The sequence below is a fragment of the Paroedura picta genome, chromosome 15 (assembly GCF_049243985.1).
Source record: "Paroedura picta isolate Pp20150507F chromosome 15, Ppicta_v3.0, whole genome shotgun sequence".
In the NCBI taxonomy this organism is placed as follows: domain Eukaryota; kingdom Metazoa; phylum Chordata; class Lepidosauria; order Squamata; family Gekkonidae; genus Paroedura; species Paroedura picta.
The window spans coordinates 21933932-21961310 of record NC_135383.1 but is presented as its reverse complement, the minus strand read 5'-3'; the positions used below and the strand labels follow the sequence as shown (position 1 = coordinate 21961310).

Sequence of the window (27379 nt, the reverse complement as noted above, 5' to 3'; positions counted from 1 at the left end):
AGAATAAAAAACATGATCCATAATTACTGGGCAAGTTATTAATCTGCTAGAATTTACTTTTGATTCCCGCAGACTTCATTTGTGACAGTTTAATCAGGCAGCAAATCTTTCACAAGAAACAGATTAGTATAAAATCAAAAGAAATTATTCAACCCAAAAAAGCAATAATAACATTCCTTTAAAAACGTATACAAAACAACACCAATTGATTGTAGTACACAAAGCAGTTAAAATTCTAATGTCTCTGATTTAATCAAACTTCATAGTCTTCTCTGAGAGATTCGAGAATGCAGCTAGTTTTGAATTTGCTCGTCAAGAGGCTTTGTTAAGGTTACAATTGGAATTTTATCTATTTTACATGTACTACTGTCAATGTCAATTGATTTTCTTCTGTATAATACCCTTCCACTCCCTGCGAGGTAGATGGGGCTGAGAGAGCTCTGAAAGAATGGCGCCTGGCCCAAGGTCACCCAGCAGGCTGTATGTGGAAGTGTGGGGCCTCTGCTCTTAACCCTGACACCAAGCTGGCTGTCTTTGAGTACATCATGCTACCTTATGTTGACATCATTGAACTAATATTCTGATGGCTGTCGGTTCTCCATGGCCTCAAGCAGAGAGTGCTCTTTCCTTGCTTTTTTCCTTTTTCCTTTTAGATGGGGCATTGAAGCTGGAACCTTTTGTGCGCACACACAGACACACACACACAAAATAAATTGCTCTTAAAAAATAAGCCTCAACATGTACGACACCTTCGTGAAGTTCCTCTGTATCCTTCTCCCCCCCACCTGAGGGACTGCTTATCTCATGCCCCCCGCAGGATTCTCCACTCTGTAGGTTCTAATCTGATTGTGGTCCCTGGCCCCAGAGAAACAAACCTGGCCTCAAACCTGGCCTCAACCTGGCCCCGACCTGGTGGAATGAGCTCCAGGAAGAGCTGAGGGCCCTGACGGAGCCATCTCAGGGCCTGCAAAACGGAGCTCTTCCGCCAAGTGTTTGGTTGAGGCCGGGAGCAGGAACAATTGAGGCTCCTCCTCCAGCCAATGCTATGCCATCTTGCGAGCTTCCTGTTGTGATGATTGACTGCGGACAGGGGAGGAATGGGGATTATGCTGCTTCTTGAGTTTTATGTTATTATGGGGGGTTGATTGGGGGTTTTATTCTGTTTTATGTGACCTGCCACGAATCCATGGACAGTGGTGGGATATACATTGAATTAATTAATTGATTGATTGATTGATTGATTAATTAATACTTTAAAAACAATTACAGGTAGTGACATCTGCCGTGATTTGATATTCCATTGCTGTGACTTCTGACTTGTTGATTTTCTTGTTAACTTTTCAGATACCTCAAGAAACATGGAGCTGCACGAGATACACAGTGCTGGGAATGAACCACCTTTGCTGCTAATGATCGGCTACAGTGATGGGATGCAGATATGGAGCATACCTGTAGGTACCTTGTTAGCTCAAGAAGTGGCTGTGTGAAGCCATAGTTTATATGGGGTTTTGGGGAAGGGGATGCATGACAAGACTCAGGTGAGCATGTGATGGGAAGTTTCTGTGGGTCAGGACATTGGACAATACCTTGGCCGGATCCGGTGATGGCAGTATATGGGCTTAGACAAATGTGTTAATGTCTCTGAGGAAGGGAGCCATCATATCTCAATGGGTCTAGTTGAAGGATTGGGGGTTGGGGGTTGGGGGAAGAACAAGATTTGAATCCCCACTCCCCTATGGCAATTTGTTGGGTGGCCTTGAGTCAGTCACATAGTTTCAGCCTCATCTACCTCACAGGGTTGTTGTGAAAATAAATTAGAGGAGAAAAGAATGATGGCAGCCACCTTGAGAAAGTAAGTGAAGTAAAGAAATATAAGATGTGTGGCAGCAGCGGTTGGGAGACAAGGGCAAACTCCATTCATTCTAGTTACGTTTTACTAAGAAAGGGACTGAGTATAAACCGACCAGTGTCAGAATGCTATTTTATAAATTCACTAGCTGTGAAGCCCGTTGCATGCAGGAATGCAACGGGCGCTAGAGGGACCCCCCTCCCAGGCCCCACCGCCGCCCACACCGCCACACCTGCTCCACTCCGTTGCGAGCTGGGCTCCCTCTCTCTTGGGGGAACGGGGGCTCAGCAGGGCTCTCTGCAGCCCGCCCTGGCAGCAAGTCCCCCCATAGGTGGCACGCTGGCCCTGCATGTCACCTCTATGTGCGCTGCCGCTGCGGGGCTGCCCCTACAGCACTGGTGGGAGCTGGCCGTCTAGACCAGGGGTAGTCAAACTGCGGCCCTCCAGATGTCCATGGACTACAATTCCCAGGAGCCCCTGTCAGCATTCGCTGGCAGGGGTTCGTGGGAATTGTAGTCCATGGAAATCTGGAGGGCCGCAGTTTGACTACCCCTGGTCTAGAAGCTGGCTCAATATGTTGATGGTGTTTTTGGAATACCGTTGATATCTTTTGAAAGTGGCCTCAGGACGGCATAAAAACAGAAGCAGCACTCACTGCTGCGGTGATAACTACTGGCTTGGAAGACAAATTAGGGTTGGTCTTTTCTAACTACCCAGTATTGCTAATTGCCGTTTCCCGTATTCAGAGGCGACGTGCTGTTGAGTGCTAGCTGCTGGGCGGGAGGTGTGGCTGAGTGGCAGAACACGTGCCCAGCATGTGCCATGCCCCAGGTTCAGGCCCCCCCCATTTCTGTTTAAAAGATCTCGAGCAGCAGGTGTTGGGGAAAATTCCTCTCTGCTTGAGACCTTGGGGAACTGCTGCCAGTGAGAGGACACACATCTGCAGAGGAAGCAAAGAAGCGACCTGAATAACGAGAACTGAGCTAGATGGAGTAGTGATCTGGGACAGCATAGGGCAGCTTCATATGCTCCTGGGTCCTTCTGTGACTTTCATGTACTTCTGGGCTTCTCAGAAGCATCTGCCAGGTCAGTGTGGGAAACAGGAATAGTTAGACCAGGGGTAGTCAAACTGCGGCCCTCCAGATGTCCATGGACTACAATTCCCAGGAGCCCCTGCCAGCATTTGCTGGCAGGGGCTCCTGGGAATTGTAGTCCATGGACATCTGGAGGGCCGCAGTTTGACTACCCCTGAGTTAGACCTTCAGTCCAAATTAGCAACAGCTGCTCATTTTTCTTATGTTTGGGTGACACCGTTTTAATTGCTGAGGTCGGTTTTGGTTTAATTTCTGTGAAAGAACACTTGCATAATTTTATAGTTGGGGGTCACCACAACATGAGGAACTGGATTAAAGGGTCACGGCATTAGGAAGGTTGAGAACAGATTCTTTGTGCTGCCATAGTTAGACTGGGGTCCAGGGCTTAATCCCCACTTAGCTAGGAAACTCACTGGGTGAGCCTTAGCAGGCCGTTCTGCCAGCAAAGTCTCTCTCACAGGTGAGTGTGGGAGGATAAGATAGCAAGGGAGACTTAGACATGCTGGGATGCGATAAGAGTGAGGAGGATGGAACTAGTGCTTGGGAAGACACTGTGCAAACAAGGTCATGAGTAATCTAGCAAGTCCTGTTCGCAAATCCACCTGTGATTTGCTCAGTATCATATTTGTATCCCAGCAAGCTTAGGGAGGCAGGTGATATTCACCCCTTCCCATTTATCTGCAGTCAGTATTGGATGCTGGCCCATGGGGTTGTTTACATGATGCCAGGGCCTCTGCTCCTAAGACTTGTCTGTGCAAAGAATATTGCCCAGAACTTCAATGTTTCTGAATAGTTTTCCTGAAGCCACCCAAGAGACTTATTATGTGAGCTGGAATTTTAATTTGGGTTTCTCCAAGTCGAAACTGAAAACTGTATTCCTTGTGGCACACTGGAAATGGTGAGCACTCTTTAAGCACCTCTGTACTATTCTGACAAGAGCCTCTTGTGGTGCAGAGTGGTAAGGCAGCCGCCTGAAAGCTTTGCCCATGAGGTTGGGAGTTCAATCCCAGCAGCCGGCTCAAGGTTGACTCAGCCTTCCATCCTTCCGAGGTCGGTAAAATGAGTACCCAGCTTGCTGGGGGGTAAACGGTAATGACTGGGGAAGGCACTGGCAAACCACCCTGTATTGAGTCTGCCATGAAAATGCTAGAGGGCGTCACCCCAAGGGTCAGACATGACTCGGTGCTTGCACAGGGGATACCTTTACCTTTACTAATCTGACATTTTCTTTGAAGAGAAGAGGACAGATCCTCTTGTGGCAGAACTTCTTGCCTTGGAGAGAGGGGCTGTGTCTCAGTGGTGGGGCATCAGCTTTGCATGCAGGAGATCTCAGGTTCCGTCCCTAGCACTTCTATTTAAAGCAGTGGTTCTCTTCCTAATGCCCTTTGTTTGGTGTAGTGGTTAGGAGTGCGGACTTCTAACCTGGCATGCTTCAGGCTAGAATGGCCCCTTCAGTGGCCGAAGCGCCCAACCCTATTCCCAGCACTTACACGTGTACAAGGTAGAGTTAAAGTATCCAGATGCAGAGCCTTAAACAGATACACACACAAACCAAGTATCCTGACTTAGATAGCTTCGGTTAAGAGCCAGTTTGGTGTAGTGGTTAAGAGTGCAGACTTCTAATCTGGCATGCCAAGTTCGATTCTGCACTCCTCCACATACAGCCAGCTGGGTGACCTTGGGCTTGCCTCGGCACTGATAAAACTGTTCTGACCGGGCAGTGATATCAGGGCTCTCTCAGCCTCACCCACCTCACAGGGTGTCTGTTGTGGGTAGAGGAAAGGGAAGACTATTGTAAGCCACTTTGAGCCTCCTTCGGGTAGAGAAAAACGGCATATAAGAACCAACTCTTCTTCTTCTTCTAATACAGTTACTCATGTTGTGGTGACTACCAACCATAAAATTATGCAAGTTCTTTCACACCAATGACGTGAAGATCCATTGTTCAGGATTGTATATAAATAGGGTTTTCTTCCCGGGATTTCTCAGTTCAGTTCTGCCTCTTGTCCCACCATGCCAATCTTGCTCTTTTCCGCTGCTTCAGACAGACAAACGCTCTATCTCGATCTACTCCACAAGGCTGTTGTGTCGAGAGCACCCCCCTACCGGCCAAATTGCTTGCTGTGACCCCTGTGAAAGGGTCGTTTGACCCAAGGGGTCCCAAGCCCCAGGTTGAGAACCACTGATTTAAAGGATCAGGCCATGGCTGATGTGAAAGACTTGGAGAGCTGGTGCCAGTCTGAGTTTGATAGAGGAATGGCCTGGCTCATTAACTGTGTATGTCCATTCCTCACTCTCATCCATGAGTATAGAAGGGGAGTGGATATGAGCACACTGGCCATGCTGCCACATGATTGCAAAGAGGAAGGGGTAGAGCATCTGCTTGGCATGCAGAAGTTCTCAGGTTCAGTCCCCGGTATCTCCAGTTAAAAGATCCTGCAGTAGGTGATGTGGAGGACCTCAGTCTCAGACTTGGGAGAGCTGCTGCCAACCTCAGCAGACAGTACGGATTTTGGTGAATCAGTGTAAGGCAGCTTCATGCGTTGGTAAAGGTACCGCACCATCCTTGTGACTGAGAATCCTCCTGGGGATAGCACCATTGCATGTATACCCGGGGTAGTCAAACTGCAGCCCTCCAGATGTCCATGGACTACAATTCCCATGAGCTCCTGCCAGCATTCGCTGGAAGGGGCTCATGGGAATTGTAGTCCATGGACATCTGGAGGGCCGCAGTTTGACTACCCCTTATGTATACTCAGGCACCATGCTTATGAGCTGCTGATTGCTTAAAGGCAGGGGTCAGGTTTGGTGCCATTTGTGTCTCTTTCACCTCGGTGTGCATTTAAATGTGTGAACAGCTCACGGGTCGAGGGCTATGAATAAAAAGACTTCAGAGTGCCACTAAATTTGATATTTTGTTGGTATCTTTCACTGTCATTTAATCCGAGACGTAATGAGGGTCCAGAAGTAAGGGTAAAAGAGAACCCAGAAAAAGGGGGAGAAAATAATAATAATAATAATAATAATAATAATAATAATAATAATAATAATAATAATAATAATAATAATAATAATAATAATAATAATAATAATAATAATGGCAAGGGTTAATGCCAGATTGGGTATTGGACTGACTGGCTAAGAAGAATAAAATCAGAGCCCAGTAGCACCTTTAAGACCAACAAAGATTTAATCAAGGTGTGAGCTTTCGAGTGCAAGCACCCTTCGAAGAGGCAAGGAAAAAGTGGGGGTGTGGGGGGGGAAAGGTTTGTCATTTGGGGGCCAGTCTGAAAGGAGACTGAGGCGAATCAGTCCAGGGAGAGAAAAATCTGGATTTAGTGGAGAACAGTTGGATCCTAGGCACAGCTCTGGGGAACAAATACGGGGCAGGCTGAGAAGGAGCTTTGGGGAAAGAAATCCAAACTCTGGTGCCCAGTGGGAGAAGGGTCTCCTGAGGAAAGAAGCCTTTCCAGCCCTGACTCTAAGAGAGCTGAGCAGCTGAATTCAGCAGGACTCTGAAAGGAGGAACTGAGGAAATTTGGGCTAAGAAAGAGAGAGGACCATTTGTCAGCCTTGAGGGAAACTGTATTCACCTCAGGGGATTGCTTCCTGGCTGTAAAGCTTTCCGGGAGCAAAGAAAGGACAACTCTCTCTGTAACAAAGTCTCCTTCACAATAGTCTATTGAAATGTCATTTATTTAACAACATCCATCTATTTAATCAAGTTCAGTTTCTTATTGTTATTCTCTGAAGAGTCAGTGAACCAACCTCTGAGGTAAAACCGAGGTACCTCTAAAGCCGAAAGGGAGCTGTCAGCTGGCTCCGAAACCTTTTTTGATCAGAAAGGACTAGGGTGGGACAATTTGAGAACTATTTCCAATATAACACGCTGCCAGGCTGGCCAGCAAGAGCAAAGAGAACGAAGCTTAGGGAACGTCCATATTGTTAAAAACGACCAAGTTGTGTGTCTTAGTTCCCTGCCCCCTTCCATCATATTGGGGTCCAAAAAGGACATTGTCACAACTTGCTCTTCAAACAGAGCTGGGGCAGAGGAGTCCTGCAATGAGCAGATGATGAAGAAATGCTTAGAACATTGTGCCTGAATCTGTCCTCTTGGAAAGGGTGGGGGAGTCTAAAAATAAATGGGAAGCTGCTGCCAAAGAGGTCATCACAGGGAATGAGCATTAGGTGGCAGTAAGACACTGAGCTAAAAGAGGGGAACAGTCACTGCCTTTGGTGCAGCAGCCTTCTAAAGATGGCCTGGGCAAAGGAAGGAGCTGGGCTGAAGTCACACGGCAGCTTCTGTGTCATTCCCTGAGTCTTTTGGGGACTATCTACCTTTCCATGTTGACCCATCTGCTCAGGGACTCCTGCATGCTAAAGAGGTTTCCGGGGAGCATTTGAAGGCGTGTGCACCTACAGGGCGCTGGCTGGACTTGTGGGGCCCCACCATAAGCCTGTATAGAGTGAGAGCTTCCCAGGATGCAACTTTCATTTTCCTGAGGCTTTCAAGAAATGCCCAGGGCTTCCTGAAATATTTGGGGACTATCGTCCTTTTGGGCAAGTCACCTGACTCGGCTCTCTGCAAGTTGTGTGCTGTGGCTTCCTTACCAGAGCAATCCCTTAGCGTGCTATATTTAGAGGCCTGAGAGTGTTTTCTTGCCGAAAGAGCCCCTAAAGTGCCAGCACTCTAGCAGCCAGCACAAAAGCCCCACCTTAAAGTGAACTTTTATCTGTAGTGTTGTGCTTTCGTTCTCCATTCAGCCGGACACCTATTCAGCACTTAATAAACTAACGTGCTCCAGGCAACCTAGTTTGTGTCTTGAGTGATTATGAAGTGTTTATGACAGTTCCTAAGCCGACACCCTCCATAATGGTGTTACACAAACTTGGAAACACTTCTCGCCCCTTCCTCTCTGACGGTGTGTGTCTCTCTCCAGTCTGAGTGGTTTTGCATTAAGTCCCCTCAGAGTAAGATCTTTTGACTTCAAAAAGTGTTGCTTGCAAATGGAATATCCCATTTAGATTTGCTTCAAAGGGTTCCAGTAACCGTTGGGTTGAAATAACAGCTTGGGGGATTTTTTTTTTTTTGTCGAAAGTGTGGTATGTTAATCTATGATGCACAAGAAGAGGAAGCTGTTGACTTTTAACTACCTTTCCTTCATCTTCCCCCCCCCCCCGCTTTGAAAGGGTAGGTGGGAAGGTTAAAAGCCATCTTTAAAAAAAATGGTGTGACTGTGGAACGAAATCAAAAGAAGTGAGGCAGAGTCTGGCTTACGAGTTGTGTAATGTGGGACTTCAGGGGAACAGAAAGGAGATGAGTCCACCCCTGTCTTGCATTGGGAAGATGCTGTGGTAACAGCAAACAATCATTTGGAACTGTTTTCTACTTAAAGCCCGTTTACAAAGATCTGTTTAAATGACCGAATCTTAAATGTTAGACATGAGTGTTCAGTGACTTTGGAAAAATTATTATTATTACATTATACAGAAAAGGTCATGGACTTGGAAAACTGCATTAAACCTGCCCATATTTCACAAGGGTTTCTGTTTTTAATTTTAATTGAGTGGGGAAGCTTGCCGCCTGAAGTGAGGCAATGTAAAATTGATTGGGGAGTTGTGCAAAATTTTGATTGCGAGGCCACTAGCCAAAGACTGCATGGTCCAGGCAATGCCTGGAGAACTTTTAAGATCATAAAGGGAACTCTGCTGGATCAAACCACAGGTCCACCTTGTCTGGCATTCCTTGTTCAATTGCAGACACCTGAATACCCACAGCAAAAAGTGGTGTTTTATGTATTGCCATCTCTTGTTGCTTGCTGCTCTAGTGGGTTCTGGGTCTTGAACTGAGAGCTTTGTAGGATGCTTGGCCTGTTGACTTACCCAGGACTGTGTGTTCAGACCCCCATTCGAGACACAGAAGAAAAAAGGGTCGTGCAACATAAGCCCCTGCAATCAGCTGTCAGTATGATGCTTCAGATACAGCTGTCAGATGGGGAAGAAATGGAGGTAGTGACAGATTTCATTTTCCTGGGCTCCAAGATCACTGCAGATGGGGGCTGCAGTAAAGAAACTGAAAGACACTTGCTCCTGGGGAGGAAAGCTATGATAAAATCTAGACAGCATCCTAAAAAGCAGAGACATCACCCTGACAAATAAAGTGCATCTAGTCAAGGCTATGGTCTCCCAGTTGTAATGTATGGCTGTGAAAGTTGGACCATAAGGAAGGCTGAGCGTCAAAGAATTGAGGCTATTGAATTCTGGTGCTGGAGAAGACTCTTGCGAGTCCCTTGGACTGCAAGGCGAACAAACCGGTCAGATCTAGAGAAGATCAGCCCTGACTGCTCCTTAGAAGGCTAGTTCTGAAGATGAAACTCAAATACTTTGGCCACTTCATGAGAAGGAAGGACTCCCTGGAGAAGAGCCTGATGCTGGGAGCGATTGAGGGCAAAAGAAGAAGGGGACGACAGAGAATGAGGTGGCTTGCTGGAGTCACTGAACCAGTCGGTGGAGGTAGAGGACAGGAAGGCCTGGAGGATCATTGTCCATGGGGTCACGATGGGTTATCTGTAATCCTAGCCCTATTGCAGAGGTGGTTGGATGCCTCATGCTGTTGGAATGCAATGTCTTACCACGTTGTGTAGTGGTACAGTCATGTAGAGTGACAGACTCTAATCTGGAGAACTGGGTTTCATTCCTCCCTCACCCGCACATGAAGCCTGCTGGGTGATCTTCGGTAACAAAAATACAGCACTGTATGCGTAGATAGTTGTTTCAGGTCTTAAAAGCTAGCTGGGTGTCTGCTTCTCTCAGTTCCACTCCAGAGCCTTTGCATGATCAGTCTCTCAGCTACAGACAGCCAGATGTTGGTTCCTTAGCCATGCTCTTCCACTGCACAAATGGGATTTTGAGGTAGCTGAACAAACAGTCAGATGTTTTAAAACCAAGGTTGTTCTGACTGCCGAAATCCATTTTGAATATTTAAAGTTTTACATCTACCAATAGTTGGTTAATGAGTTGTTATTTTTTGCGCCATCCAATCGCAGCATATGGCGACCCCAGGGGCAGTCTTTCTCACCATTTTTACCACGGAGGAAACCCCTGAAACAATCGTCAGGCTTCAAGAATCCCCAGAAGTGGTGCCATTGTTCAGAGCACAGTTGGGAAGCATAGCTGTGTCCTCCCACGTCTGGGGCCCCGCCCCTTCCCACTCCGTCATTGGCCAATGCAGGGGTCAGCATGACCATATATAGTCATACCACCCGATAAATGTTTAATACTTTAAAAAAAAATATATATATATATTAAAAAAATCCCATCCATTCAGGAAACTGTTCCAAAGCCATCAGGAAACCCTGGAGTTTCACGAAACCCTAGTTGAGAAAGCACGCTGTAGGACCTTTAAGACAAGAGGTGGTCAGAGGTGGTTTGCCTTGCCTGCCTCCATGACATGATGCTGATATTCCTTGGAGGGCTCCCATTCAAATAGTAGACAGGGCTGATACTACTTAGGCCCTGAGAGCAGGTGAAGAGGAAGAAGAAGAAGAGTTGGTTCTTATATGCCACTTTTCTCTACCCGAAAGAGGCTCAAAGTGGCTTACAGCCGCCTTCCCTTTCCTCATCCCCACAACAGACACCCTGTGGGGTGGGTGAGGCTGAGAGAGCCCTGATATTCCTGCTCGGTCAGAAAGGTTTTCTCAGTGCCGTGGCGAGCCCAAGGTCACCCAGCTGGCTGCATGTGGGGGAGTGCAGAATCGAACTCGGCATGCCAGATTAGCAGTGTGCACTCTTAACCACTACACCAAACTGGCTCTTAACTGAAGCTATCTAAGTCAGGATACTTGGTTTGTATGTGTATCTGTTTAAGGCTCTGCATCCGGATACTTTAACTCTACCTTGTACACGTGTAAGTGCTGGGAATAGGGTTGAGCGCTCCGGCCGCTGAAGGGGCCATTCTAGCCTGTAGCAGCCAGCAGCAGGGGGAGGGGGCGGCACCGGTGCTTCTGTTGGTGTGCAGCTGTGCGGTTGCGTGCGTGTGCCAACTGGCACACCAGCACCAGCACTGCCCCTTTCCCCCCTGCACCGCGGTGCTGGCTTCTTCGGGCTGGAACGGCCGCTTTGGCGGCTAAAGTGCCCAACCTTAGTTGGGAAGTCACTTCCGACTTAAAGTAGCCCTGTGAATGAATGACCTCCAAAGCGACCTATTATTACCAGCCTTATCCTACCTTAACAAACCTTAAGGCAGGGGTAGTCAAACTGCGGCCCTCCAGATGTCCATGGACTACAATTCCCAGAAGCCCCTGCCAGCATTCACTGGCAGGGGCTTCTGGGAATTGTAGTCCATGGACATCTGGAGGGCCGCAGTTTGACTACCCCTGCCTTAAGGCATAAGCACTATCTTTTATTAATCACACCTCCCTTTTAACCAGGCCTTGAATATTACTATTATTTCTTTATTTGCTTAGTCCAACAAAGTTTTATTCCAGTTATAAGCTTTTGTGTGCATGCACACTTCTTTGTATATCTGAATAAAATGTTGTTGGTCTTAAGGGTGCTGCTGGGCTCCAACGGGGTTCTGTTGATTCAGACCACCATGGCTACCCACCTGACTTTTTAAATTTTTATTTATTTAATTGATTTTTATGCCGTTCCCCTGTTGCGCAGCAGGTTCAGGGCTGCTTACATCGGAGGTTTATTGCACAGTTAAAAACAATTCAGGACCAGTAATTCTACTCATAAGGGTAGCGCTCCCATGGAGAGAGTAGTGGCCCGCTCGGTTTAAAAAAATCCAATATTACCCTGGTGGGGAGGGGAAAGGAGGGGAGGGGGTCTCAGTTTGATGCTTTGCTTGCTCGTCTTTGGCCTCAACCATATGCCATTTTACAGGCCCTTTGGAAGGTCAGAAAGGGCTCTGATCTCTACTGGCAGCTCATCCCACCCTTCTACCCTTACAAGGGCCTCCTGGGGCTACCTGTTTACAACACACCTGAGCAAACCACATTTCAAGACCATTAAAAATCACCTCTCCCAAACCCCCCACAAATTAAAACAATCAAAAGAATCTCTAGAAGTTAAATACATACAAAGCATTTATGAACTTTCCTAACCAAGAACCCGCATGGCATCATGGTTAGAACGCCAGCATGCGACCCAGGAAAGCCAGGTTCAGTGGGTGTTTGTTGGGTGATTTTGGGTCTCTCAGGGTTGTTGTAGGCATAGGATGAAGGATGGGAGAACGATGTAGCAAACTGAATGGAGTCTCCGCTAGGAGAAAAATGGGGTATGAATTAGAGCAGGGGTAGTCAACCTGTGGTCCTCCAGATGTTCATGGACTACAATTCCATGAACAATTGTAGTCCATGAACATCTGGAGGACCACAGGTTGACTACCCATGAATTAGTGTATTTCATGTACTTTATTTGAAGAATCTTCATCTCAACCCTGATAGTTAGGTCAGATTTCATACCATGGTGGAGGTTTGGGAGTCTGTCAGAGAGTGGTTGGCTCATGGTCACCCAGTGGGGAAATGGCTGAGGAGAGAACTGAGCTGTGGAGTTCCTGGAACACCATCCTAAGGAGACTTACGTCTTTCTCACCCCATTGATGTCAGTTGAGTTAGGAAGGTGCAACTCTACTTAGGTCTTCATCACTGTCATCCTCACGTCCCTTGTGCTGCGTGAGGCTGTGTATGAAACCCAAGCCTATTGGCCTTTCCAGCCGTTTGTCTCCGTTGGCCTTTCCAGCCGTTTGTCTCCGCTCAGTGAGAGAGGAAGCGCACGATCCTTCAGGCCCAATCTTATGTCTGCATCAGTTCATTGAAGACGAGCGCATTCCCATGCTTAGCCAAGGCTTAATTCTCAGCATGCCTGGTGAAAGTCTGAATGTTTAAGGAAACAAAGGCCTGACTATTGTCTTGCGATTAGTCAAAGAAAATTAAAATTTGGAGCCAGCGTTTTATGAGATGCACACGAAAGGGGAGCAATCTCAGTTTGTTGACTGGGCTTGTAAAGGACTGCCAAACTCCAGAACTTCGTGGAGACTCCTGCAAGTCTCGGCAGTGCCTCTAAAACTGTTGCTGCCAAATAATGAGCGCGTCTGATTGTTTGATTTGGAAAATTAAAGGATTTTTCTTTCCTCCAATCCACCAGCTGTGGCCATTGCAGGACAGAATGGGAATTAAAAAAAAATTTTTTTTTTTAAAAACAGGAACAGTCCAGAATTGCTATTGTGAAATGCAAGAAAATTAGGATTTCTTATGCTCATCATTGTCACTTTATGGATTATTGCAGAGGTAGTCAAACTGCGGCCCTCCAGATGTCCATGGACTACAATTCCCAGGAGCCCCTGCCAGCATTCGCTGGCAGGGGCTCCTGGGAATTGTAGTCCATGGACATCTGGAGGGCCGCAGTTTGACTACCCCTGGATTATTGCCTTGGATGCCTTGGATATGAAGTATTTTTTTATTTATTTTATATTTATAAAATAAATAATAAAATAATATGAAGTAGAGTTGCCATCCGGAGATTTGGAGGTGGAGCTTGGGGAGGATGGGGTTTGGTGAGAAGAGGAACCTCAGTAAGGTGGTATTATTATTATTTAGAATTATTATTTAGAATTAGAATTAGAGTTGTCTGCCACTCTCAGCAGAGCTGGCTTGTGACGGGTTACAGATAAAATAGGTAAATAGAATCCCCTAACCCCCCCCTAAAACCAATAGTTAAAAATACCATCTGCCAAAAAAAAATGGCTGCAATCAACCCCCCACCTACCTCTGCTGGGGACCAGGGGAACAGCTGACCACCACAGATGAGTCCAGCTTCCCTAGGAGCCATTTGCTCCAGAGGAACTAATTTATGTTTGGCTACTAATTCCGGGAGATCTCCAGGCCCCACTTAGAAATTGGCAGCCCTAATACATGCTCACTCCCCACGTTTCACTGCTTTAAATTCCCCCCTTCTCTTTCTGTCCTGGGAAATGGCTGTTTTTGGAGACGGGTGATTGAGGTGAATAGCTGTTGTGAAAGAGGCAAGAACAGTGAGCATCATGGTTGCCCTGTGAAGGGGAGCGCTTTTTGGCCTCCTCGTGTGGGTCATAATTTTTTTTTATCGATATTTCCTGTGTCAACTCAAGAAGCAGAAAGGTGTTCCTGAGATAGGCCCAAGTTAGGATCACCAGCTGTGGGTTGCAAAATAACTGCAGGTTTTGGGGGTAGAGCCTGGGGGGTGCAGGGTTGGGGAGGGACCTCAGTGGGGTACAATGCCACAGAGTCCACCCTCCCAAGCAGCCATTTTCGACATGGGAACTGATTAGTGGGAGATCTTTAGGTGCTATCCGCAGGGTGGCAACCCTAGCCCCAGTAGCCCTTTGAGCACTAATCTCACTCAACTAAGCTGTAATCCCCAGGGATTCGCCCCTCTTATTCTTCAAGACAATCGCCACTCCGATTGCCTGAGAACTGTTGGAGGAAAATTGCAAGAGTACAGTTTCTCCCCTTTAGCCCTCTTCCAGCTGGGTGTCCAGAAAGCCAAAGGAACACTTAAGCAACAGATTTAGGACCTGACCCTCCAGCCTGATAGTCCCGACTGCAGTAGCATTCTGTTGTAACGTACCTTTCCCAAAAATGCTTCTTTCTAGCAGACTGTTTAACACTAAAATACCAAAGAATATTTACTTGGGCATGCTTCAATGCCCTGCCCTCAGCCTTTCTGGTAAGCAGAAACCTCATTGTTCCTCATTCACAACGGGTGTGTCCCCGGCAAACGGGAAATGATGAGGCCATAGACTAGAGCAGGGGTAGTCAACCTGTGGTCCTCCAGTGTTTGCTGACAGGGGCTCATGGGAATTGTAGTCCATGGACATCTGGAGGACCACAGGTCCACTACCCCTGGCCTAGAGCATGTCCTGTTGCAGTGTTCCTACTATAGGGACATTCACTCCCAGCACATCACGCCAAAGTCCGTAAACTGCCCCGGAAGATCAGAGCAGTTCTGCACTTCTCTGCTTCTCTGATCTTTCTTCAGAAACAACTCACAACTGTCGCAATATTCTGTTTGAGAGCACAGAGCATGTATAAGCAGACGGTTCTTAAACAAGGCTGGGTTATCATGCCATCTTCAAATTTATTTGCACATCTTAGTGTTGTATTGGGCCCAAAGTATTAAAGCTGACTTGATATTGAAATAAACTGGATGGAACTGTTTTTATATTCTTGCCACCCAAATTGGTGGGTGCTACTTCATTACTAAAATGTTATAGTCTTTTGACCGTGTAGGCATCCCTGAAAATTTTTTCAGGCTTTGGGGCACACTGGAATTTTTCAGGCTTTGAGGCACACCCCTCTGCTGCCCCCTCAGCCCTGGCACTCATGAGGGGGCCTTCCACCCCCTCTGGGTCCATCATTGGCTACTCTGGGAGGCGTAAAACCTTAATTAAAATAATTGCAGCCCATCAGTATGCCGTGGCTCACGTTGAAAACCCCTGGTCTGCCTTCCTCCACAGCAAATATGCTTTTTTTATTCCTGAGGATGTATTAATTGGTAGTATTTTCAGAGAGTAGCTATGTCGACCTGCAAGAGAAGTGCTAAATTCAAGGGAGCTTGGACTTCCGAAAGCTTATATCAGAGGTAGTCAAACTGCGGCCCTCCAGATGTCCATGGACTACAATTCCCAGGAGCCCCTGCCAGCATTCGCTGGCAGGGGCTCCTGGGAATTGTAGTCCATGGACATCTGGAGGGCCGCAGTTTGACTACCCCTGGCTTATATGCTGAAAATCCTTTTGGTCTCTAAAGTGCTGCTGGACTCAAATCTGTTAATTGACAATCTCTCGTCTTCCTCTCCCCTGCGGAAACAAGACATAGCATGTATTTCGACCATAACTTGACTTTTCAGAGCAGGATTGCTTCAAAAAAAGAAAAAAAATCTGTCCTCTTCTTCTGGCTTGGTGCTCATTTCTCATTCTTTCGTTTTGTCTTCTTCCTCCTCCCCATATGAAAGTTATTTTCCATGGCTGGAAAATATTTGTTCTCACTGTAAGGAAAATAATACTCTTTTTGTGTTGTTTACTGTGAGTTGGAAGTGGTATGCTCCCAGACAACAAAGCCTGTCATCAGGAATTAAAACAACGGTTCAGATTTATCCTTGAAGTCTCTCCCCCCCACTCCCCCCACCCCAGAAAGCAGTGGTTCAAATTGTGACACGGGCAGAAGGCATAACTTTGCCTCCTCAATCTGTCGTCTCCCCGAAGTTGCTTGGTCCTCCCTGCAGCCGTGGCTGCCTGACCGCTCTCCCGTTGGCGAGAAGGAAACACCTGAGGCTGCTTTTAAGCCTCATATTCCATTCTCAAAACCTGTCTGGAGACATCTTTGATGCCTCAAAAGGCGAACGAGAGGAGGGGGGGAAAACTTTTAAAAGCCGAAGAGTCGCCACCTGGGACGTGCTGCTTCAATGGAACATGTCCGAAGTGGTAGCCGTGGACAGGTTTTTCTGCAGGTGCTTTTTGAACAATTTAAAACTTTGTTTCTTTCTCCCACTCCAGTTTAGCTTGTGAAATTCCACTTAGCTCGGTTTGGGGCTTTCTGAAGATCATGAGGGGCGGGGAAAAGAGGACACCGTCTGCCATTTGTTTTTCTTTTTGAGTATGCCTCATACTTTTATACAACTTTGGTCTTTCTAATCTGCTCTGCTTGCCAGTGGCTCTCCAAAATTCACTTAGTGTTATTTATCTGAAGCATTTCTCATCTGCCTGTTTCCCTTGCGGAACTCAAGGCGGATTACAATATAAATGAAATTAAACACACACACACACACAACAGAACCAATATAAATAAAACAGCAATTGGAAAAGCACAGAAAAGGTCACAGTTTAAAAACTCCAATCAGGACTGCCGTTAAATAAAAACTAAACCAATCACACACAGTTCTATATAATGGCCACAATGAGGGGGGCCAGGTGCACCTCTCTGAGGGGTTTGTTGTGAAATTATGGGGCTGTTACTAAAAAGCCCTCTCTTGCTTGTGTACTAGACGAGCTTGTAAATCAGGGGTAGTCAAACTGCGGCCCTCCAGATGTCCATGGACTCATGGGAATTGTAGTCCATGGACATCTGGAGGGCCGCAGTTTGACTACCCCTGTTGTAAATACATGCACCAGGACTCCTAACCTTCACTTCCTTTTGAAGGCTGAGAGGGAATACAGCTACGGGTCTCTGTGGTGCTGTCTATGGGAGGACTGAACAAGCTATGCATTTCCCAATAGTTTCAAGAGCAAGCCACAAAGTCTGCTTCTGACTAAAGGATTTCAAATATAGAACTTATTCCAATTGTGGTAGTTTATCATCTTGTCCCCTTTGCCTCAAGCTTGTCAGGACGTAGCTAGCAAAATGAAAGGATGCTTAAGAACATTAATTCATGGTTTAATATTTGTAGGCATATAAGTGCCTAAGTGCCCTTCTGATATTGTAGACCACTTGTTCTGCCCACTTTATCCCAGGGTTCTCTTTATGTCAGCACCTCTCTATTTTAAAAAAAGAGAAGTTTTAACTCTTTACATCTGTTTTAAATTCTTTGTGATTTGGCACTCCACTTCAGAGTGTTCGCCATTTCCCCAGAAGTTTTGACATTCCAGTTAGTTATTTATTATATATTTGTATACTGCTCTGCCTTGAGGCTCAGGGCGGTGCACAGGGAACATAAACAGTACATGGAACTGGAAATACATTGTGATGCGCCATTTACAGGAAGTCTGGAAAATATTTTTTTTTCACTAACCCTGAATTGATCTCTTCTAGGATTCCATTAATGACCCAGTGAATTAGACCAGGGTCTTCAGACCTGCTTGCCAGTGGCTCCTGACCCCCAGCTGTGCACTTCCTGAAGCTCTTATTTTTGCTGTTGTTTGGAGACAGTAAGAATCAGCAGGAGACTCTTCCAGTCAGTGGGGGAAACTCCTGTGGTTCCTTATCTGAATGTCAGCACAAGCAAGAGAAGACCTCTGATTGTCTCTTAAGCACTCAGTTCATGCTAGAGAACCTTGAAAGGGAAAGAGAGCTGGTGGCACTGGCAGACTTTTGTGGACCCCTGCATTTTACTCTTGGTTTTTGCATCAGCTCAAACACTTGAAAGAACTTTATGGGAATATTAGAAACAAGGAAGATTTTTTTGTGTGTATGTGGGGGGGGGGGAGGATGCACCAGATTACAAAAAAAAAAAAGACAGAGGGAGATCTCCCCCAGCAATAAGATATTAAACTTTTAAAAAATAAGTTAAATTTCTCTTAGATCAGCAGTTCCCAAATTCCGTGCCATGACATTAACCAATAACCTGTGCATAAGGGAGTCTCTCTATTCAATCTCAGCATGAGCCACTGGCCTTTCCCCTTTTCATCAGCATTTTGGTCAGCATTTGGTGTGTGTGTGTGTGTGTGTGTGGCATCTCAGTTTGATCAGGTGTTCCTGGTGCAATGATGTAGCGGAGGAAGAGTCTTTCTGTTGTGGCTCTGAATGAATAAGTGCTCTGACTTGCCTCCTTCCAGTTGGGAGGCATGCTTAAGACAGCAACTCATGCAGAGTATGAGGCTGTAGAGTCCTGCTGGGATGGGTAATTTTCGTGCACTCCGAAAGCCAATCTTTTCAGCTAGAATGGTTGCCTCTATTTGTAATTCAGGGATTTAAAAAAAATCCCTACTCAAATCTGCCCATCTCATCTTATCTCTAATAAGTTTGGCAAACATTGCCTCAAGATCAGCAAAGACCATCCAGTTCCCACAGTCACCAATCAGAGAGACTGCAGCTAAGACCATTCCAAAGGGATTCAGTTTATAAAAGACTAGGAAATACAGCGGGCGCTAGCGGGGCTGTCGAGGTTGGGGTCGCGGTGGGGCGAGAGAACGTACCGGAGGGCGGGTGGCGGGCATCCTGTGAGGCGGAGGCGAGTCGTGGCCCCCCGCCTACTGTATTTTGTGGCCGCGAGGCAGGAACTCTCGGCGGGCGGCCTGTAGGCAGGAGACTGCTGTAGGCTGGAACGGCTCGGCTCCTGTGGCACGGCTGGGCAAGCTTCGGGCATCGGGTGTGCGGGGTGGGCAGTGGTGGCGCAGCAGCACAGAGGGTTTGCCATTGCGGGGTCGTCTTGCGGTGGCGGGTGGGGCCGCGGGGCGCTCCCGGCTGTGTGTTCTGGCGGCGAGCTTCGGCGTTGGGTGGACGGCGCCACCGCTCCAGCACAGGGCTCAGCCGGCCGCTCGTGGCAGCTTGGGCCAGCGGGCGAGCTCAGCTGTGTGCAGGCGGGGTGGGCGGCGGCCGCAGCGAAGGGAGGGCGTCTGGCGGCGGCAGTTGGCGCTGCGGGCCACTCCCGGCTGTGCGGGCCGGTGGCGAGCCATTTTGTGTGGAGCTGCGGCCGCAGGCGGAGCTGGCGCCACGGCCGCAGCGGCTGGGCCCTCGCTGTGTGGCGGGCAGGCGGTGACCTGCCCTGGTGACAGCGAGGCAGGTAATGGCGGCGGGTAGCGGCATTCGAGCGAAGTCGGAGGGAGCTGAATCGGGAGGCGCTTTGGTCAGTCTGGCGGCAAGGGACCAATCGCGAGCCTCGCTGTGAGCGGCTCGCGATTGGTTGCTTGCCGCTAGACTGACAGTGGGAGGGAAGGGGCCTATTGGCACCCTTCCTCATCCCGGACAGGGCCCACCGATGGAGCCCTTACTGCTTTATTTTATCCGCTCCGCGAGGAGCGGTTAAAGATGATGATAAGAAGGGATTCATTTATTTTGTTACCTTTATATACCGCCTTCCTCTGGGGCTCAGCCTGGAGATGGTCTCGAACAGTGATTGATTGCCTGTTGTCATAGATAGGCCTAGGCAGGAGCTGGTTCACAAGGCAACATTCAGTGTGAACTTGGCCTGGTTTGTAGTCCCTGAACTGACATTTGGGGAAGGCACCTTTGTTTGGCTGTACAAGTTGTTTAAACATAACAAATGTGCAGGTCACGTATGCCTGTCTCTGCCTGTCTCTGTCTGTCTGTCTGTCTGTCTGTGTCTGGCAGTGACTGGAGAAGGAATAGAAAATATGGGCCAACTTCCCTTTTGTTTCATTTATTTATTTATTACACTGTTGATCCAAATAGTCCAAGGTAAGGTGTTAGTATCAGTAAATGGGTTGAATGTCCTCCTCTGAAAGTATACGATCAGCCAGAAATGGTAGCTCGATATCTTAATTTCTGCAGGAAGACTGGTGTTATGCTGATGGTTCTCTGCAGCAGACTGGTAACATGCGGACGCAACATTAAGCACATATACATATCTTTCAAGCCCCGATGGGTAAATCCTCAGGGAACCCTGATAGGGCCAATTTTCCTAGAGCCTTGTGCACATCACGTATTACGTGTCTGTTGTGGGCAAACAGTGCGTCTCCTGTAGGATGTTAGGGGCCACTGATCTCAGAAACTTTACGGCAGCATTGTTCAAGAAGGCCTTTGAGGGAGGCTAATTTTATCTTGTGGTTGTTTACTCTATTGATGGACTGGTAATGTGAGAATGTTTTTTGGTATATTCTGGTATCTTTCTGATTTAAAAAAAAGTGTTTTGAATGTTACCTATTATTTGATGAATTCTTTTAATATATATGTATCTAAGCTTGCTTGAGCCGACTTTTGATGGGGAGGGAGGTGGGAGATAAATGTTCCTCAGTACAACACTGGCCATTTGACTCTCCAAACCTCAAGCTCTTTAGCTGGCCTAATTATCTGTGACCTGCAGCTGAATTTCTTCCTTGGCAGAACAATAACCGCACATCTCAAGTGGTCCTTTTTCTCCCTTCCCCTCTTAGGTTTTTCAGAGTATTTTTATACTTCTCTGAGAGGGTACAGCCGTCGGTTCCAAGGCCGAGGTTCCTCCGTGCTAAGGCTGTGCTGTTCTTCTTTTTGTCTCCTGCAGATCAGCGGCGAGGCTCAAGAGCTCTACTCCGTCCGACACGGCCCCGTCCGAGCTGCTCGAATCCTACCATCGCCCCAGATTAGTAAGTGTGGAATGTTGTGAATTTATCTCCTCCCTCCTAACCTTCAGTTTCCTTACTGTCTGGTTCAGTTAGGGAAGTTAAAGAGGCTTGCCTGTAAAGGCTCACTCTTTGCTAAGGATGTGACTCTGGCGGCCATATTTCTCTCATGTTGTTGTGCAGGGCAAATATGGGGGTGGGGGAGGGGTTGGGAGCAAGGTGCAGGGAGCAAACCCACCCCCCTCCCAATGAACACATGAAGCTGTCTTAGACTGAATCAGACCCTTGGCCCATCCTGGCCAGGCAGGGCAGTCTTTCCATGGCACATCTCATGTCCTATCTGATCCTTTCCATTTGAGATGCTTGGAATTGAACCTTGGACCTCCTGTGTGCCCAGTGGGTGCCCCTCCCCATCACCTATAACCCTCACAAACATTTCTTCTAATAACCAACATTATGACCTCTGATTGAACAGGCGGGGGTTATAGGATTAGAACGCCATCGTTATTATTGTCTATCATATAATGGGAACTTATGGGGTTTTATTGTGATTTTAATGTTTTATTGTGAACTGCCGTGAGACCTCCTGGCGAACGGTGGTATACAAGTTTAAATAATAAATAAATACATACATACATAAATCATTCACTTACTTACAGGGTAAGATTCAAATGGGTAGCCGTGTTGGTCTGAAGTAGCACAATAAAATCAGAATCCAGTTGCACCTTTAAGACCAACCAAGATTGATTCAAGGCGGGAGCTTTCGAGGTCTGAGGAAGAGTGCTTGCACTCGAAAGCTCGTGCCTCGAATAAATCTTTGTTGGTCTTAAATGTCCTACTGAATTCTGATTTTACAGGGTAAGAGTTGAGCCAGGAGGAGAAAGGATTTAGAACAGGGGTAGTCAAACTGCGGCCCTCCAGATGTCCATGGACTACAATTCCCAGGAGCCCCCTGCCAGCGAATGCAGGGAACTCGGGCAGGCTGCACTTCCTGTGTCTGCTGGTTCTGCAGAAGGTTGGGGAGAGGCATGGGAAGTGGGGGCCTCTGAAGATCACCTTAGGTTTTGGTCCATGGCTCATTGTGCTGCTGTGGCTGGCTGTCCGATGATAAATGTTAGAATTTCCCTGAACGAGTGCAAGTCTCTTGCATGAGCTTTACTTTGGGCCTTGACCTTAGTAGGCACGTGACCCTCCTTGGAATCCTTAAGGCTCTTTGCTGTGGGGAATCAGAGGAAAACCTGACACTGCAGCAGCTCCTGCCCTGTTGACCGTACAAAGGCAGAAGGCCAGGCATCCGGTGTTTATCCTGGACTTTGGTCACCCCTGAGGCTTCATAGTGCTTGATGCTTGCCGTGACCTGAGCACGGGCAATCCCAGGTAGCTCTTCAACTCAGCCTGGCTCATGCACACGAAGTTAAGAGCTGGTAGATTAAACTGTGCCACTTCAGGCCACAGGGGGTAGATTCCAGCTTTCAGAGCCCCTTTGCCGGAAATAGAAAACTAGCACTTCTCAGAAGAACTATTTTGCTCGCTATCTTGGGTTGCTATGCTGCTGTTCCGTTTGCCAGGGACTTGCAGTATAGGGGGAGCGTTCTAAAATGGAATATTCTACTTTACAGCTTGAAGGAGTACAGTATTTTAACGCTCCAGTACGGAACCATCTCTTGGTCCTGTATCGAAGCAAGTTTCTGAAATTACACCACACCTTCCTTTCATTGGGAAGGGTCATGCTTAGATTTTTAGTTTTTTTTAATCCCAAAGTAGTGTTATGAGAGTTGGGTCCAGGGGAAGATTTCCATGTGTGCTAGAACCCTAGCGTGAACAGAGACTGCCCTACCATCTTGCGCTAAGCTAAGGTTTTTGCACATTAACTCACATTTTTGCTTTCATAAAATAGTCCAGACAGTGTCTAGAATATTGCTAATGTCATAAACAGAACCCAGTTGGATCAGACTGTAGGACCATCTTGTTTGACATTCCTTGTTCGGCTGCAGGCAGCTGGATGCCCGCAGCAAAAAACGGTGTTTAATTTGTACTGTTGCATGTTCTGGGACTTGCACTGGGAACCTCATAGGAACTTCGGACTTGACCAGGGCTGTGTGTTCAGATCCCTATTTAAGTCACAGAAGAAAATAGGGGCGTGTAACATAAGTCTCTAAAGTTGTCTGGCAGTATGAAGCTTCTGGAATGGTCCAAATACTTAGAGCCCAGTCAACTGAGCAGGTCCTTCACTCTTTCCAGACCATGGTTCTCATGCAACAACCATCAGAACCAGCTGGGTTGATAGTCCTCAGCATTTGGGAATCAAATCACCTTTAGGAGAGGCTGTGCCTCAGTGGTGGATCATCTGCTTGGCATGCAGAAGGCCAAAGATGCAATCCTTGGCATCTCCAGAAAGTATCAGGTTGTTGTTGATGTAGAAGTTACTGCCAGTCTGAATAGACAACACTGATTTTGATGGGCCATTCAGTATAAGACAGTTTAATGTATGCATACATATTACAAAGGATGATTTTGTAGTCAATAGGGTACAACTGTTTTGTAGTCAACAGGGTACAATTGTAGATTTTGTAGTCAACAGGGTACAGGGTACAGTTGTGCTCCAAAAGTGCTATTTGGGTATAGAACTTGGGCATGGAATTTGCCCTTGGGTATAGAACTCAGCATCCTAGGAATCGTTCAGAAATAAGGTTCTAGCCCCCATTGTTATGATGGCAAAATGAGTGAATTTGTTGCCACAAAATACAAATTCTGCTGTGTGATTGTCTCCTTTTGTTTGGGTGGTTTTATGTCCAGTCATCTTGCTTGCTACATGAAAGGACAATTCAAATTAGTTCATATTAAATTGAATCAAATCTGTGGGTTTTTTTTCCTCTCCATAAAATGTTTTGGTATTTCTTTGCATAGTTTGCTAGAAAGTAAATCTTTGATTAAAAGCAACCGTGTGCATTATTGACTGGTCTTTGGAATCGGATGAAAGCGACTCTGTAATCGGAGGCTTCAGATAGCCAGCACATGAAACGGGATTGGGAGAGGAATAAAAGGGAATTTTTGTAAAGAAGAAGCTGATAGCCATCAGCAGCACTGAAACAGCCTCTTTACTGGGAAACTATAAAAAGAGAGGGAATAGTTGGATGTGGGGGCCGCTTGTGGAGGAACTTGGCGTGTTCCTTAAAAGAGATCGTAGCCTGAGATAAGCGACTCGCTCCCAGGTGTGAAAGGGAAAACTTATGCTTTTAACTTGGTGGCTATTTCAACATCGCAGCTTAATAGTTTGTCAGCTATGTTGCTAAAGCATCATAATCCTTTGATGTCGAGTCCTTAGCTGTGTTGCCCTCTGAGAAGCATAAAGCGGCTCTGTTTGGAAGAGTTATTTCGTGCCTTGGCTTTGGGAGATGCTTTGCCATTATCTGATTTTAGCAGGCTTCTATGGTGAGGTCTGTTCGCGTGCGGACACGCTTGTGTTTCTCTCGATCTGAAGGCAGGATCAGGCCCCTGGAGAGACCCCTAGCTTCAGGGAACCCTTTCCCCACCGTCTCATCTACTAAGACAGTGGTCCCCAACCTTTTTATCACCGGGGACCACTCAACGCCGGGGACCACTCACCGGGGACCACTCAACGCCTTTTACTGAGGCCCGGTGTGTGGGGGGGGGTAGTTTACTCCTCTACTCTCAACCACTGCCCTAGCGCTCTCTGATCACTATGGTAATGTTTAAACATCCCTTCAAACTAAGATACAGACACGCCACAACAATGAAGTGTGTTGTAAAGGGCTGGGGGGGATGAAGTAAAGGGCTGGGGGGGGGGAGAAGGCATCCTTCGGGGCCCACCTCCAATTAGTCAAAGGAGCACATGTGGTCCGCGGCCCACAGGTTGGGGATCGCTATACTAAGGAACCTTAGTGCTGACTGCCATGGGGCTGTGTGTTGCAGTAGCTTGTGGGATGTGTACCCTTAGGGCATGTGTTGCTATGTATGAACCCAGAGTGAGTGTCAGTATATGTCCAACCGTTACCCTACTACTGATGCGTTGCAGAAAATGACTGCTGAGCAATTTATTTTTCAGGAACATTAGTTCACCATTATGGGTCTTATCAGTGAAAAATCAATGAATTATTATTATTAAATTTCTGTACCACCCCTTCCCACTATGGCCTCAAGAAGGTTTGCAGCACTAAAATGATATGCACAGTAAAATATTTTGCAGTAGTATGAAATCCAGTAAAATCCAATATTAAAATACAGTTTAAAACCCCACTCCCACTCCTGCATCCTTTTAGCTCCCTCTCCCAGCTCCCCCAGACTGGAGAGGACCACAATAGGTAGGATGGAAGGGTGCTGTTTTACAGTCCTTGTGGAACTTTGACAGCCCTGTTAGGGCCTGGATCTCAGCTTTCCACTCATTCCACCAGGATGGAGCAAGGACTGAAAAGGCCCTGGCCGTGTTGAGACCAGGCGGAAATTGGTGTAGTATTAATGTTACGGTTATTTATATGTTACGGATTGTTTCTTGTATTGTTTCTGCGTTTTATGTAAACTGCCCTGAGCCTCCGGGGTGGGTGGCATATAAATATAATAAATAAACAAACAAACAAACAAATAAATAATGGTCTCCGGGGAATATATTGGGAGAAATAGTCCTGCAGGGTCCAGGACATGTAGGGATTCATTCATTCATTCATTCATTCATTCATTCATTCATTCATTCATAACCCTCCCCTCCTGACAAAGGATAGAAGACTTTTGAAGAAACTCTGAAACTGGGCTCAGCAAATCCTGGGTTCCGTGGTGTCTAAAAATATTGCTTTGGCTACTGGTATTTTCAGAAATTCTTTTATTGTAGTGTCTCTTATCAATCTACAGTAGAAGTACAAAGCTTATTTGTCATTTTACAACAGAATGTGTTTTGTTGTTTGACATAAAAATCCATGTAAATCAAGTTCTTGTCATTGCTCATTTATTTTAAGTTTGCATTATTCGATTATGGTAGATGAATTCATTTCTTTCTGTTTTATATATTTTTTTATTTAAAGAAGAGAAAAATAGGGAAAAACATGACATAAAAAACTTGATGTTAATTATTACATTTTTCTTCTACACCCATAAAAATTAACATCAAAGCTTAACAACTTTTAATGTTCTGAATTGGATTTTCATCAAATAGGTTGCAGAGGGGTGGCCAGACTGTGGCTCCAGGAACTGCAGTTCCCATGAGCCCCTTCCATGGACATCTGGAGAGCCACAGTTTAGCCACCCCAATACGGTAACAATAATATAAGGTGATTAATTCATTTCTTAACTAACTGCTTTCTATCCTGGCTTCAGTATTCATTAAATGGAACTTGTAATGACATAATTACATAAATTGGGGGGAAGTTCGGTTAGGGTTAGAAGTTAGCTTTCCCCACGCAGTTAGACATCAGCTGCTCAGTCATGTCTCCCATTTATATTGCACTCTCCCGACAAGGAACCATGGGTAATACACATTGTATAGTGTTTCTCCTCTCAAACCAATGTTACGGCATTGGGTACAATAGGGCTAAGACAGGATGACCAGTCTAGTGTGTGAGGTACATGGCAGAGATGGAAATTGGGTACAAATATAGCAATGTACTGATTGGGAACAGATTATGTAAATGTTGTCAATTAGAGCCTGACTTACTGCAACATAATTTACTTTATTGCCTATTGCATTTTATGCTTAGATAACGACTTATTGTTCCTATCACGGTGAACCTTTCTGGCCCTATGGACCGAATCATTAGACATTCGCTAGCTGATAGGTCCCCAGAAATAACGGAACTGGTGGTCGAATTCTTGGCTACTGTGATACAAAGGGACAATCGGCTAGTCAAGAAACCGTTCTAGAACAGGGGCATCTACAGTGGGTGGAAATTGCTGATTGCTGGGCATTCTAGAGGAATCTATTGTTGGTTGCTGCTTATTTTATTTCACTTATTTGTTTCATTTAGACTATGCATTACCGCTATTTTGACGATGTTTTTATATGCCATTAAAGGTTTTTTCAAATTTGAAATTTGAATTTGAAACTGGGTCTCCCTGGTCCAAGCGGACCACTCTGAACCCAACATCACATTGGCTTTGAAATGTTACACGGACAAAAGGAAAGGCACGTGCTTGGGGGTGCTGTTGAATGGGCTCTAAATCTTTCCCTGGCAGTCCCTTCTCAGCTTTGACCCGCATTGCAGTTCAGTCCTTTGTCCCATAGAACCAAGTGGGAGCCCCTGAGAACCAGAGCAGACCCTTGTAATGAAACACTCCCCTTCATCCAGAGCTTGTCTGGGTAAGCCTCAGAAGCTTGCCAGAACTTTGTTCACGAAGGAACCAGGTGGCTGTATGACATTAGAGCCTCTGCTATGGTGGGTGGGCTGGGACAGTTCAAGGTGACTGGCACGAGAAGGAAGTGCTGAGCAGAAGCTGACTTTGCCTTACTTTGGAAAGAT

The 27379-nt window shown here is 46.6% G+C and overlaps 1 protein-coding gene across 12 annotated transcripts in view; it reads left to right on the top strand.

Annotated features, from left to right (window-relative positions):
- The window catches only part of BCAS3 (BCAS3 microtubule associated cell migration factor), a 631049-nt gene that overhangs the window by 14070 nt on the left and 589600 nt on the right, over positions 1-27379 (top strand). For all 12 annotated transcript variants that reach the window (XM_077311257.1, XM_077311251.1, XM_077311253.1 and 9 more), the window contains exons 5-6: positions 1345-1451; positions 20858-20939. In XM_077311257.1, coding sequence (XP_077167372.1) covers positions 1345-1451; positions 20858-20939 — 189 coding nt within the window. The remainder of the gene's footprint in view (positions 1-1344; positions 1452-20857; positions 20940-27379) is intronic.